This window comes from Drosophila ananassae, chromosome XL, assembly GCF_017639315.1.
Source record: "Drosophila ananassae strain 14024-0371.13 chromosome XL, ASM1763931v2, whole genome shotgun sequence".
In the NCBI taxonomy this organism is placed as follows: Eukaryota; Metazoa; Arthropoda; class Insecta; order Diptera; family Drosophilidae; genus Drosophila; species Drosophila ananassae.
This window is the reverse complement of record NC_057931.1, coordinates 7,822,695-7,835,197: the sequence shown is the minus strand read 5'-3', so window position 1 is coordinate 7,835,197 and position 12,503 is coordinate 7,822,695. Positions and strand designations below refer to the sequence as shown.

Here is a 12,503-nt window from a genome sequence, read left to right as displayed (position 1 = left end):
CGAGAATGGATTACAAATTGAATTCAAATAAAATAGCGATGAAAGAAAACGTTGAATGTTTTTTATTTTTCAATTTTAAGAGCGTTAAACTCTTGAGAAAATGGAAACTCTCTAGATGAGAGATTAAGGAAATTTTAAAAAGCCCGCCACTGTAAAGTTACAGCCACCTGTTGCGGTTAACAGAGCTCTTTTAAGGCCCTATATATATCGATAGTCGACCGTTGAGCGCGCGATAGTTCTTCACCGACCATCGCTCGTGACGGTGGCAGCCGCTTGTTGTCCATCCCTGACACTCGGTCGTCGTGTATTTTGGTTTTTCGTTAGAGGTGGAGAAACATCGATGTTCGCAAACATCGATGTTTTCGATGTTTTCAAAAAAAACATCGAGTGAAACATCGATGTTTTGAAAAAAAAAATGTTTTTTTTTGTTTTTTATTAGTAGAGAATATAGCGCAAGTGAAAGACTAATATTTTTCAAATTACAACAAAGAAACAAAGGCTTTATTCGCAATTAAATAAAAAAAAAAGATCATCCGAATCCTAAGAGATCATCATATTCACATTTTGGTACGATTAATTAAGAAAAAATATCTTAATTTTTTTTAATAAACATTAACTTGTCCACTACACCAGGCTTGAGCCTAGTGCGCCGATCCGACACTATCTGTCCAGCTTTGCTGAAGCTCCTTTCGGACACACAGGATGTTCCTGGTACACAGAAGTATTTAAGTGCAACCTGTTGCAGCGATTCGTATATGTCTGCTCTTGTCTATAACAAAAAAGAATACTTTAAAATTTGTGATATTAACTTAATCAAAACTTCGGCTATATATAGAGTTTCCTCGCGCACGCCTAGGCATGCAGGTCGTCACCTCGTGGACTTCCGTCCACCGTGATTCACCTTCCAATATTTTAGTGGGTCGCATGTTTCCGGCACGTTTTGGGTTTCGAGATGTTGTCTTAGTAGGATCACAGCGTCGGCTCGCGGTGAATTTATCTTCGCTTTTAATTTAGAATCAAGGAATGAAAAAGCCTTGGAGGGGCCGTGTTCAACTGGTGGTGTAGGCTCCATCGGCGGTGTTGATTTTTCCATTGGAGATTTCTAGATTATACTATGGAGTTCCTGCTCCAAAGCTTTAGCCGCTTGCTCAGCATTGTAGGGTGATTCAAACCTGTCTTTTTTGAAGCGGGGATCAATAAAAAAAAAAAAATTGTGATGTGACAAAAACATCGATTGTGGCGAAAAAACATCGATGTTTCTAGAAAATTTTAAAACATCGATGCATCGATGTTTTCATCGATGTTTCTCCACCTCTATTTTTCGTTCAACGATTTTATTTTGATTCATTTTAGTTTCGTGTCAGCTTGAATTGAGTTAAAAATTGGAAGCCCTGTGCCGGGTCAAATCCACATCAAAATTATCTAAATTCAGAGTGTGTGCCCCCCAGAGCCGGACGAGTGCGTGTCGCCAGGGAAACGGTTGGAGTCCAAAACCAAAAAAAAAAGAGACCAACAACCAAAATAAATCGTAGAGGGTGTGCGCTTTCAGTCTCTGACGAAATCCAGAGATAATTCCAGCAAAAAGAGCAAGCATTTTCAGCCAGGTGAGCAGTCACAGACCCAGTGCCCACCAAGCAGTCCCGGTGAGCAGACCTCGCCAGCTCCCCCGAAACCCCAAACTAATACACATTTTTATTTATTTTTCTTTATTTTTCCATGAAGAAGTAGCAGCAGCAGCAGTTATTACCATTCCGACATCATGACCAGCGAGGCGAATACACCAGTCCTGCGCAACTGCATCCGGTTGCCGCTGGCCGAGGACGAATTGCTGGAAGTGACCGCCAAGGCCAAGGACTACGCCATCATGCACGGCGCTGCTATGCGCTCCAAGACAGCCTTCAGTCCCGACTCCTTGAACGTGAGTACAGTCCAGCCGAGGCCAAGGACTCTCTAACAATTCGATTGTTGTCTTGAAGTTTGCTCCGTTCGTGCTGGTGCCGTCGTCGTTTCCGCGCAAAGAGTTCGAGAAGGCCGTGGCCCTGCAGCCCATCATCAACCGGCTGATGCACAACGTGGCCCACGACGAAGAGTTCATCACCACCACCCTGGCGGAGACGATTAAAGTGGACGAGTTCACAGCGAATCTGTTCAACATCTACCGGAAGGTTCTGGCCCACGGCTTCACCCAGGTGAGATGCCGTCGGCTGGCAGGCAAAGTCACATCATCCATGCATCCGATCTTGCACCAAATGCCATCTAAACCACCATCACCACCGACCAACCAACATCCCCATCTCACTCATTCCCATCGGGAGCACATCCACAGGCAGCCAGCTAGATTTATTGGGCCCCTCCACCCGCGTTGCAATCTAATCGCCACTCCCTTCCTCCCCAAATCCATAAATCGCCACAGCCACTGGCAATGGCACTGGCACACTCCGCAGTCGCAGCCCCAGTCAGTTGTAGTTTGCTAATCTCGCGTGATTTATTTGGGCATCCTGCGGACTCCTTATCGCCGGCTGGCCCAGGTAGCCGCTTGTAAATCCATGTAGGCCATCCGTTCCCGACCCATCAACTTAAAAATAGAAACCGAATGCTAGCCCTTAGCTCTCTTATGTTTTTTTTTTTTGACTTGAAAGTGATATTGGAATGCCACAGTTTCATGACTAATGGAACAGGCTGATGACTTGGCCAATATCAGTTTCAATATTATCACTCTTTCTGCTTTTTCTCGTTTGTATATTTTTTTTTGAAACCCCCCTTCCTCCCACTAAAAAGTAAAATTAAAATAATAAATTCCTAACCCCGCAATTGTACAAAATATCTCGACTACAATCACAATCTGTTGCTCCATAATCCGTCACTCATTGCATCGCTATGCTATCTGAATCGGAAAATCGGAAATCGGAAGAAAATATCACTGGGAATGCTGCGGAGCGACCTAATGCTGGAGTCCGGCTGTCCGGAGCTCTCGCCCCGTGCATTTAGATCGAAAGCTGGTGCAGATGAGGCTGGAACTGCTGCTGCTGCTGCTGTTGTTGGGACGGAAACTGATGGGACTGTAGGTGGCACTGGCGAGGACAAGGAGAAGAAGATCAAGAAGGAGATGGTGGCGGCGGCGGCGGAGCGGGCGAAGAATGATCGAAGGGAGCTGCAGTTGAGCCAGGCCACCACAGAGCAGAAGATGAAGGCGAAGGGCGTACCATCGGCGTACTGCTGCTGGAAACAAGTCGAGATCAATACGATAGCTTCGGGCTTTGGCCATTTGGGACCAGCAAGTAAAACCATACAAAGGTGCTGTCCACAGTCCACCACACCTCCCAAAAAACTCCATTCCATTCTCCACTCCAACACCAACTCCTCTTTCAACTCCACCATCACATCCAGCAACATTCGATACGACCTATCCGATTCCACGACCTCTGTCCTCTGACCTCTGTCCTCTGACCTCGATCATCTCTCCATTGCATCGCTTGCTTCCTCCGCTAACCCCCCCGCTGCATCCATACACAGATACACTAACACACTAGATCAGGAAACTATATAATCTGTAATCCGTGCGATAGAATCAGTTTAGTTTGTGTTTTGTTTTTGAAACTCTTAATAATTTGAGATTTTTGAGAATTTTTATTCAAAAATTAATTAAAGTTTTAAAATCCATAAATTTTTAAATATTTTAAAGATGTTTTGAACTCTTTGTGTTATTTTTCTAAAAAGTATTATCCTTTTCTGCCTTACAGTGTGTTTGTGTATGTCGCTTGTAGTGTGTCCTTTGTATCTTAGCGGTTTTTAGCCAAATATATTTTGAAAACTGTGTATATATCCTTGTATATATATCCTGTACATATGCCTGAATGTTTCTTTTGTTCCGTTTGTGACTGAGTCTTGAAAGTGTTGCGTAGATTTGATTTGCTGCTGCCGCTTCCTGTCTACCGCCTCCTGCTCCTGCCACCTGCCTGCTCTGTAACCGATCTGCTCCTGCCTCCTGCTCCCGCCACAGCTGCTTCTTAAATTATTAAACTAGATCAAGCTGCTAACTCTAACTCCAGCTGCTAAAAACTAATCGCCATGGCTTCAAAGTACTCTTCCCTCCTACTTCCCGACCCCCAGTGAGTGTCCAAAGTCTGTATCCAAGGGTTTGGGATAAATATTTGTAATTAGAGTTGGAGGGTTCCAGGGTGGATATTGAATCCGCATTGCCAAGGTCGCCTGTCCCCCTGGCCTGGAGATAGAAACAAAAGTGATATAGATACGCCCCGTAATGGAGCGATAAGGTGGAACTACAAGTTGCAATATTATTTATTTTCTTTCCGTTTAAAAAAGTATGGGTTTCAGAGTTCCACCAGTCACTATTGTGATTATTTTTGTTTATTTTTAAGAACTTGGGGAGCCAAGCTTATCGACACAGACTTTTGTTTCTCTTCCGAGTCTCACCTGCCGAGTTCCGATTTTTAAACTCAAACACAAAACACATTTTTATTATTTCTATTTATTTTTTATTAAATGCCACCAGCCATGACGTAAACAATTTTAATTTTGTGAATAGATTAGAACATGAATGATAAAGTGATGGAGTGATGGAGTGATTAAGTGATAAAAATGAGTTTCTGTTAGCAGATAATTGTGAAATCGGGCAGTGGGCTTTAGTTCATTATCGAAACCACAAATTTTAGATTAAAAAAATACTTAAAATGTAGTGCACTTTAATCTATAAACTTGAAATATTCAAAATAAAAATATATGAAAAAAAATATAAAAGAAAAATAGGGTGGACCTTAGTCTACTTCCATTCAAAGCTATTAAAATATAGAAAATAATTTTTAATAATTTATAAAATAATAATAAATATGTTTTAGACCCAATAGAACCTTAGATTAGCTGCTGGTGGAATTTTGGGGTCCAAGGTAGCACCGTTTCATCGCCCATTTCTCTATTCCTCGATCTACAACTCTCGATCTGCACCCGTTTCATCCCTAGCCCCAGACCCACGGGCATAAGACTTACTATATACTATTTTTTAGATATATTATTAATGATTTTTTTAAAAATTATATCTGCTTCACTGGCCTGGCTAGTTAGTTGTAGTTTTAAGGGCTGACCTAAAAAAAGGACATACAAAAAATAGCACCTAATGTATATATAACGTATAATGATCATTATTGCAGGCTTATAGCATCGGTCTGTTGCGATCCGACTATATGGCACACGTGTACGAGGACTGTGCGATAAAGCAGGTCGAGATCAACACGGTGGCCTCCAGTTTCGCTGGCATTGCCACCCAATTGGTGCCGCAGCAGAAGTATTAAGCGCTCTTCTCTATCTATCTCTCTCTATCTCTATCTATCTCTATCACACACACTCGAATGCACAAACACACACTTGCACACCTGTCCTCCCTTCCACCTTTGCACGAATCTCACCTGTAAAAAATAATTACAAAAAAAAATATATTAAAAATTGGTTATAACGGTTTCATTCTTTATTTTTTTTATTTAATTTGCATGCGGTTGCATCTCTTTCTATTTGCATATACCTGTCCTTCTTCAACCCGCCATAGCTTTACGTTCTTAACAAAGTTCACCCCTTTTCCAAAATCCCCCCCTCCCACTCCAGACACCCCCCTCACACATCCACCTAACCCACTCCAGGTTGTGGCCACACTAACTACCCCCATCCGCCCCCAGACCCCCCACATTTGTTGTTGTTTGTTGCTGTTGTTGTTGGTCCACTGATTACGAAATAATGCTAATCATCTATCTCTTTCTGCTCCCGCCACTCCCCCCCACCACCTTCCCCGCCGCAGATTCGTACTCAGCGAGCTGGGACACGCCGATAAGCTGAAGAATGTGAGTATACTTTCCAATATTTATTTAATAAAAATAGTTACCAACTAGCTAAGATAGAACTAATACTTAATATTCGTAGGAGACAGAACTATAAGTAATTTAAGATAATCCGCTCCAAAATCGGTCCAGAATTGGCAAAGATATAACCATGGCTCTGGGCCACAACTTTGAATTATTAGACTTTGAAGGGCAGCCCCCACAAAAATTGGAAAAATTTCGAAAAAATATTTTGTTTCTAATTTTTGATGCAGATCGGTGGAGAATCGCTCCACGAACGTTTTAAGGTATTCCGCTCTAAAATCGGTTGAGAATTGGCAAAGATATAGCCATGGCTCTGGGCCAAAGATGAAAATCCTGGATTTTGCAGGGGACCCCCCACAAAAATTGAAAAAATTTCGAAAAAATATTTTGTTTCTAATTTTTGATGCAGATCGGTGGAGAATCGCTCCACGAACGTTTTAAGGTATTCCGCTTCAAAATCGGTCCAGAATTGGCAAAGATATAGCCATGCCTCTGGGCCAAAGATGGAAATCGTGGATTTTGCAGGGGACCCCCCACGAAAATTGAAAAAATTTCGAAAAAATATTTTGTTGCTAGTTTTTGATGCAGATCGGTGGAGAATCGACCCACGAACGTTTTAAGGTATTCCGCTCCGAAATCGGTTGAAAACTGACAAAGATAAAGACATTTAAAAGCGTTGAAAGAGTTTTTTTATTCTGAAATTTTTTAAAATAACTATTTTTGATAATTGAGTTTTATTGTCAACTTTGATTTAAGGTTAGTTAGTGGTTTCCCTTATAGTTTACTAATTAATTTGTTTTCTCTTCCGCAGATGCCCCAAAACAACGCCCTGGCAGGACTCTGCGACGGAATGGTCAAGGCCTGGGACATCTACGCCCGGCCCAACGCAGTGATCCTGTTCATCATCGAGGACGTGTCGTACAATATCTGCGACCAGCGATTCCACGAGTTCTACATCCGCGAGACCTATCCGCATATCAAGGTCCTGCGTCGCACCCTCAGCGACGTCCACCGCGAAGGAAAGCTGGGCCAGAACAAGGAGCTGCTGCTGTAAGGGACTAATCTCTCCTTGACTTCCATTATTTATAGCCTTTTCTTCTTCCCAAAGTGGTCAGCAGGAGGTGGCCGTGATCTATTTCCGTGCTGGCTACGAGCCTGGCCACTATCACTCGCAGGCGGAGTGGGATGCCCGCTACCTCATGGAGACCTCGTTGGCCATCAAGTGTCCCTCGATCCATTACCATTTGGCGGGCACAAAGAAGGTGCAGCAGGCCCTGGCCCAGCCGGCGGTGCTGGAGCGTTTCATTAACGATCCGGAGGAAATCAAGGCCGTGGGCAAGATCTTTACCGGACTGTATTCGTTGGACGACAACGAGGCGGGCAATGCCTCCTACGAGATGGCCCTGAAGACGCCGGAGAAGTTTGTGCTGAAGCCGCAGCGCGAGGGTGGTGGCAACAACGTCTACGGCGTAGATATTCCGGATGCCCTGAAGGTAAGGAGTACTTGGTGTTTGTGGTTCATACTCTAAAAATCGTAATCCTTGTTTTCTCCATAGCGCATGTCTCGTGTGGAACGCTCTGCTTGGATCCTGATGGATCTTATCCATCCACCACTCACCAAGGGCTATATGGTGCGTCCTGGTGCCGAGATGCCGCCCCAGATCGTGGACATGGTCTCAGAGCTGGGCATCTTCGGAGTGGTGATCGGCGATGCGGATAACATTGTGCACAACTACCAGGCGGGTCATATGCTCCGGACCAAGCTCTCCACCGCCAACGAGGGCGGCGTGGCGGCCGGCTTAGGTGCTCTGGACAGTCCCTATCTGATCGATAGCGACGACGAAGAGGAGCAGTAGTAGTGGACCAGATAGAGGTGATCCCAATCCGGCATTCCACCATGTGGCCTCAATTGTGTATAAAGATTTATTTTTTTGTAGAGTGTGTTGTACATTATTTTTTTTACTTAATCTCGATTGCAATAAACCAACTGTAAAGCTAGCAATCCTTGGAGCATTACAATGGATTTTGGCATCAAAGCTTGGCTTCGAGAACACTTCCCAATTAATAACTATCACTATCACCAGGGGTATATTACAAGTAACTGACATGCACGATCTTCACTACCGTATGTGCTTGCGGTATGTGGCGTCCATCACACGATCCACAAGGTTATCGATGGGATGCACGATCAGTGGAATGCTGGCCAGGCCCACCAGTGTGGGCACTGTCTTGAGGAAGACAACAGGAGCCCGTCTCATCGCAAGGCGGGTAGCCCAGGTTATCCTTCAGAAAGGATAAAAATATAATTATCCATCTAACACAAGAGCTATTACTGAACACTTACCGATTGATTACTAAGCCGGGAATCGTTACCGAGGCCAGCATCTGCCAGGAGAACACATCGCCGCCTTTGACGAGCACCTCCCGGTTGGGGGCTCCGTTCATCCGGAGGCGCAGCGCCTTGTCGAACGTATCCGTGCACACATATCCGATGGCCATGCCGTAGGAAGCCGCTACCAGGGATTTAGATACCAGGGGTCGAAATGCCTCGCCAATTTCATTGCTGTAGCCTTTAATTAAATGACGTCAGCCGAAATAAATCACAAGAATCTCAACTACTCACCCATGTAACGTATGAAAGTATCGCGGAATATGTCCATGTCCTTAGAATATTCTTTGTTAAAAGAAGCAACATCTTCTAGGGAAGCATCTGTCCTTCGATCAGTATTGTTTTGTTCCGGCATTTTATAATATTTTGAAGACTCCGACTATTTTTTAATTCAAATGACAGTTAAGTAATTCTTTACTTTGTTCTTTCCGAACAGCTGATTTTGGCAGTGTTGGATATTTTTTGCAGTTTTTTCGCAACACTAAAAAGCTTATTTTACTTTTGAGATTATCAATATATAGCTGATTAAAATAAAAGTCTAAAAAGCTAATCATAAAGCTAAAATAAAGATAAAAATTTAATAGTACTTTTGTTTTGTTGCTCATGCTTTTCATGGTTTGTTTTGAAACTTTCTTGTAAGTTGGAATAATGAATTCAAATAGACTTTTTGTTAATAAAAGTATTTAATTTTATGTTAGAGAAAATGTAAAATGTTAAAATATAATGTAACATTTTGAAAAACCCCGCCAAAACCTCTTAGAAACTGCATATTTGGCCAACTTGTGTTTGCGGACCACGGTCACACTGGCAAATAACAAAAAAACACAAGACGTCGTCATTCGTGTTGGAATTCCACCAAAATAGTTAAGTTTTCGTTTTTGTTTCAACTTTTGTCGGAGCACCAGGAGCACTTGGAAACGATCGCCTGGATTTCGGATCACAACAGCCAGCCAAAAGGTGAGTAATCCCCGGGAATGCACCCCCATCACCCCCTCGCTCGCTGCTGTCGCAATTTGTTTTTGTCAATGCCGCCGTCGCCGCCGCCGCTGCGGGCATTAGTCATGCTCAGAAATTCGATTCTGTTCGCCAGCACTGCGTCACCGAAGGACTTTGCCTGGATATCCCAAGGATTGGGTAACCACTATCGCAGATATCGTGGAATTCGAGGAGGGAGATGAGGCACGAACGGCGTATGACTCGACTGGACGCCAGCTTGCTAGGGAGGGGCTATTCCTCAAGGGAATACAGTGGCCATAGACTATGAAGGAAGCATCTTCAGATGGCCAAGAAGTGGGAGGATTACGGAACTCACTGCAACTCACTACTCACTCACTCCTTGTTCGTCCCTCTTGATTCCTTTCCTAATCTATTCCTTACTTAGTTAATGTTCACTGTAGCTACTAACTTTGTTTAGTTTTTAGGATTAAAAAACATTAAACATGAAACATGAATAGTCCGCCCCCTTATCTCCAAACCATATCACACGATGACGTCACTTTTCCCCCAAAAAAGCAAGGCTTGGAATTATGATATTAATTAATATATTCGACTTGCTTTCCAGCATCATGGCAGCCGGAACCACACTACAGAAGGCCATCGACTTGGTGACCAAGGCCACCGAGGAGGATCGCAACAAGAACTACGCAGAGGCACTGCGTCTCTACGAGCACGGCGTGGAGTACTTCCTGCACACCATCAAGTGTAAGACACCTTAGACCCGAACCACTTTCATCCTTTAGATACTTATCCCTTTCGCACACACAGATGAGGCGCAGGGCGAGAAGGCCAAGGAGTCGATACGGGCCAAGTGCCTGCAGTATCTGGACAGGGCCGAGAAGCTTAAGGAGTACCTGAAGAAGGGCAAGAAGAAACCGATCAAGGAGGGCGGCGAGTCCAGTGCCAAGGAGGACAAGGACAAGAAGAGCGACAGCGACGACGAGGACGGCGATGATCCCGAGAAGAAGAAGCTGCAGAGCAAGCTGGAGGACGCCATTGTGATTGAGAAGCCGAAGGTGCAATGGTCCGATGTCGCCGGCCTGGACGCCGCCAAAGAGGCACTCAAGGAGGCTGTCATCCTGCCCATCAAATTCCCGCAGCTCTTCACCGGCAAGCGTATACCGTGGAAGGGCATCCTGCTGTTCGGACCACCCGGTACCGGCAAATCCTATCTGGCCAAGGCTGTCGCCACGGAAGCCAACCGATCCACATTCTTCTCGGTGTCCAGCTCTGATCTGATGTCCAAGTGGCTGGGCGAGTCCGAGAAGCTGGTCAAGAATCTCTTCGAGCTGGCCCGCCAGCACAAGCCCTCGATCATCTTCATCGACGAGATCGATTCCATGTGCTCGGCCCGGTCGGACAATGAGAACGACAGTGTGCGCCGCATCAAGACCGAGTTTCTGGTGCAGATGCAGGGCGTGGGCAATGATACGGATGGCATCCTGGTCCTGGGCGCCACCAATATCCCGTGGGTCCTCGACTCGGCCATCAGACGTCGCTTCGAGAAACGTATCTACATTCCGCTACCGGAGCCGCATGCCCGCCTTGTCATGTTCAAGATTCATTTGGGCAACACCACGCACGTACTCACCGAGCAGGATCTCAAGGAATTGGCCGGCAAGACCGAAGGGTAAGCTAAGGAGGCTTCTATCTCTTTCCAAACTAAATGGCTCTCCTTCTCCTCCTCTAGTTACTCCGGCGCGGATATATCGATTGTGGTACGCGATGCCTTGATGGAACCAGTACGAAAAGTTCAAACGGCCACGCATTTCAAACGGGTCACAGGACCAAGTCCAACGAATAAGGAGGAGATTGTCAACGACCTGCTGGTGCCGTGCTCGCCCGGAGACGAGGGAGCCGTCGAGATGAACTGGATGGATGTGCCCAGCGATAAACTCTTCGAACCGCCAGTTACCATGGTGAGTAGTTGGAGTTTCTTTTCTCAAAAAGGATTAATCTTATATTTTGTTAAATTATATCCTTAGCGCGACATGCTTAAGTCGTTGTCGCGTACGAAACCCACTGTGAACGAGGATGACCTCAAGAAGCTGCGCAAATTCACAGAGGACTTTGGGCAAGAGGGCTAGATGCCAGATCCCCGCCAGAAACCGCCCTTCAGCACCACCAGCTAATTCAAATTGTTGCCTATTACATAAATTCAAACACGTTTTTACCTTCTGGCTCTCCTTAAACTCATTTTTTTTTATTTTACTTTATATATATATATGTATACATGCAAAATATGTTTAAAAAAGAAAACAATGTAATTCTGATGGAGTGATGTTGGAGTGTTAGATGAGGATGAGGAGAATGACAAGGAGGAGTAGGAGGGATTGTTGTAATCACAAAGTCTATGTATTTTTGTACTGTAATTGTTAAGCTATAGAACCCGAACCCGAAAACGAACCCCAAACCGATATGCAATATGTGTCTGCGCTTGCGCAAAGTCTTGCCACAGAGATCGGATCAGGAAGGCGGCGGTGTGGCGCGGTCGGAGCAGGCGAGGCATGAGGCGGCGGGCTAGCCGAAGGAGTTAGCCGTGTCGGCCAAACCAAAACCTATTTAAAAATTGTAACGTACGAGTAATAAAATTCAGATTGTATACACATAGAATGCCAATTGCGAGTGAATCGACTTGGGGAATACCCTCGCCTTCAGGTGACCCCATTTGATGGGTATCGCTTAGACAGAGAAAGAATGCACAGTCCGAGAGAGAGAGAGGGAGTTAAAAAGAATGTGCCACTTTTGCCGACTGCCCTACATGCTGGATGTGTCTTTGGCCGATAACATCTTGCCACCAACACCACCACCGGCTCTGGCTCCAAATTAACGGACGTGCTGCGGGGGCGGAAATGTACAGTGGGCCCTGTGCAGAATTTTCATTATTATTACCTGTATTTTTTTATTCTTCATAAAGTTAGTTTTAATTTGATGTAGGATTGTCACAAAAAGCAAAATAAATGCCTAATGTTTGCGTATTTGAGAAAATATTAATTCAAAGTCATTTTGGTTGGAGACGCCGGGATTTGAACCCGGGACCTCTCACATGCGAAGCGAGCGCTCTACCCCTGAGCTACGTCCCCTTGAAAGGACTCCAAATGTTTCTAAAATATGTGTTTAAATATGTATTAAATTAAACAGGTATTCATTATATTAATTGTTTAGTTTTTTATTCATTTTAATTATGAATTTTTACCATTTAAAATACATAAGTTACTTGGATTAATATTTTACAAATATATATTTTAAAA

At 44.4% G+C, this 12,503-nt stretch overlaps 4 protein-coding genes and 1 non-coding gene across 9 annotated transcripts; 2 read left to right on the top strand and 3 right to left on the bottom strand.

Annotated features, from left to right (window-relative positions):
* Positions 1-479: 479 nt before the first annotated feature.
* Positions 480-1,260, bottom strand: LOC116655567 (E3 SUMO-protein ligase ZBED1-like). Of its 2 annotated transcripts, none has more exons than XM_032453497.2 (2): positions 873-1,260; positions 480-769 (listed from the first exon to the last, which is right to left on the bottom strand). In XM_032453497.2, exons 1-2 carry the CDS (start codon positions 924-926, stop codon positions 593-595), a joined length of 231 nt encoding a protein of 76 aa, XP_032309388.1. In that variant the 5' UTR covers positions 927-1,260; the 3' UTR covers positions 480-592. The 2 variants fall into 2 exon arrangements, with proteins under 2 accessions (XP_032309388.1, XP_032309387.1); XM_032453496.2 differs by having other exon boundaries at positions 902-1,250.
* Positions 1,261-1,304: 44 nt separating this feature from the next.
* LOC6502120 (glutathione synthetase) lies at positions 1,305-7,865 on the top strand. 4 transcript variants are annotated; one of them, XM_001966134.4, is made up of 8 exons: positions 1,305-1,643; positions 1,723-1,918; positions 1,977-2,189; positions 2,912-3,294; positions 5,804-5,846; positions 6,679-6,917; positions 6,976-7,360; positions 7,424-7,865. In XM_001966134.4, exons 2-8 carry the CDS (start codon positions 1,760-1,762, stop codon positions 7,721-7,723), a joined length of 1,722 nt encoding a protein of 573 aa, XP_001966170.2. In that variant the 5' UTR covers positions 1,305-1,643; positions 1,723-1,759; the 3' UTR covers positions 7,724-7,865. The 4 variants fall into 4 exon arrangements, with proteins under 4 accessions (XP_001966170.2, XP_044572986.1, XP_014759941.1 ...); XM_014904455.3 differs by having other exon boundaries at positions 1,306-1,604; XM_014904454.3 differs by lacking the exon at positions 2,912-3,294 and adding an exon at positions 5,166-5,299 and having other exon boundaries at positions 1,307-1,604.
* On the bottom strand, positions 7,495-8,710 carry LOC6502285 (mitochondrial fission process protein 1). The gene is made up of 3 exons (XM_001966133.4): positions 8,491-8,710; positions 8,212-8,437; positions 7,495-8,150 (listed from the first exon to the last, which is right to left on the bottom strand). The coding sequence occupies exons 1-3, from the start codon at positions 8,609-8,611 to the stop codon at positions 7,988-7,990; spliced, it is 510 nt and encodes a 169-aa protein (XP_001966169.1). The 5' UTR covers positions 8,612-8,710; the 3' UTR covers positions 7,495-7,987.
* A 323-nt stretch (positions 8,711-9,033) lies between these two features.
* Positions 9,034-11,865, top strand: LOC6502121 (vacuolar protein sorting-associated protein 4). Its single transcript, XM_001966132.4, has 5 exons — positions 9,034-9,213; positions 9,818-9,957; positions 10,021-10,882; positions 10,943-11,171; positions 11,238-11,865. The coding sequence occupies exons 2-5, from the start codon at positions 9,822-9,824 to the stop codon at positions 11,337-11,339; spliced, it is 1,329 nt and encodes a 442-aa protein (XP_001966168.1). The 5' UTR covers positions 9,034-9,213; positions 9,818-9,821; the 3' UTR covers positions 11,340-11,865.
* A 398-nt stretch (positions 11,866-12,263) lies between these two features.
* Trnaa-cgc lies at positions 12,264-12,335 on the bottom strand. Its single transcript has one exon. It is a non-coding gene; the product is annotated as a tRNA-Ala (tRNA).
* Positions 12,336-12,503: the final 168 nt, after the last annotated feature.

Coding starts and splice junctions, on each gene's coding strand:
- LOC116655567 (XM_032453496.2), bottom strand. CDS start 1,093: ATGGAAAAATCAACACCGCCGATGGAGCCTACACCACCAGTTGAACAC. Junction 770..901: donor ACCCACTAAAATATTGGAAG/GTGAATCACGGT, acceptor TTTTTGTTATAG/ACAAGAGCAGACATATACGA.
- LOC6502120 (XM_001966134.4), top strand. CDS start 1,760: ATGACCAGCGAGGCGAATACACCAGTCCTGCGCAACTGCATCCGGTTG. Junction 3,295..5,803: donor GCAAGTAAAACCATACAAAG/GTGCTGTCCACA, acceptor TCCCCGCCGCAG/ATTCGTACTCAGCGAGCTGG. Junction 6,918..6,975: donor CAGAACAAGGAGCTGCTGCT/GTAAGGGACTAA, acceptor TTCTTCCCAAAG/TGGTCAGCAGGAGGTGGCCG.
- LOC6502285 (XM_001966133.4), bottom strand. CDS start 8,611: ATGCCGGAACAAAACAATACTGATCGAAGGACAGATGCTTCCCTAGAA. Junction 8,438..8,490: donor TACTTTCATACGTTACATGG/GTGAGTAGTTGA, acceptor ATTTAATTAAAG/GCTACAGCAATGAAATTGGC. Junction 8,151..8,211: donor CCCGGCTTAGTAATCAATCG/GTAAGTGTTCAG, acceptor TCCTTTCTGAAG/GATAACCTGGGCTACCCGCC.
- LOC6502121 (XM_001966132.4), top strand. CDS start 9,822: ATGGCAGCCGGAACCACACTACAGAAGGCCATCGACTTGGTGACCAAG. Junction 9,958..10,020: donor CTTCCTGCACACCATCAAGT/GTAAGACACCTT, acceptor TCGCACACACAG/ATGAGGCGCAGGGCGAGAAG. Junction 10,883..10,942: donor TTGGCCGGCAAGACCGAAGG/GTAAGCTAAGGA, acceptor CTCCTCCTCTAG/TTACTCCGGCGCGGATATAT.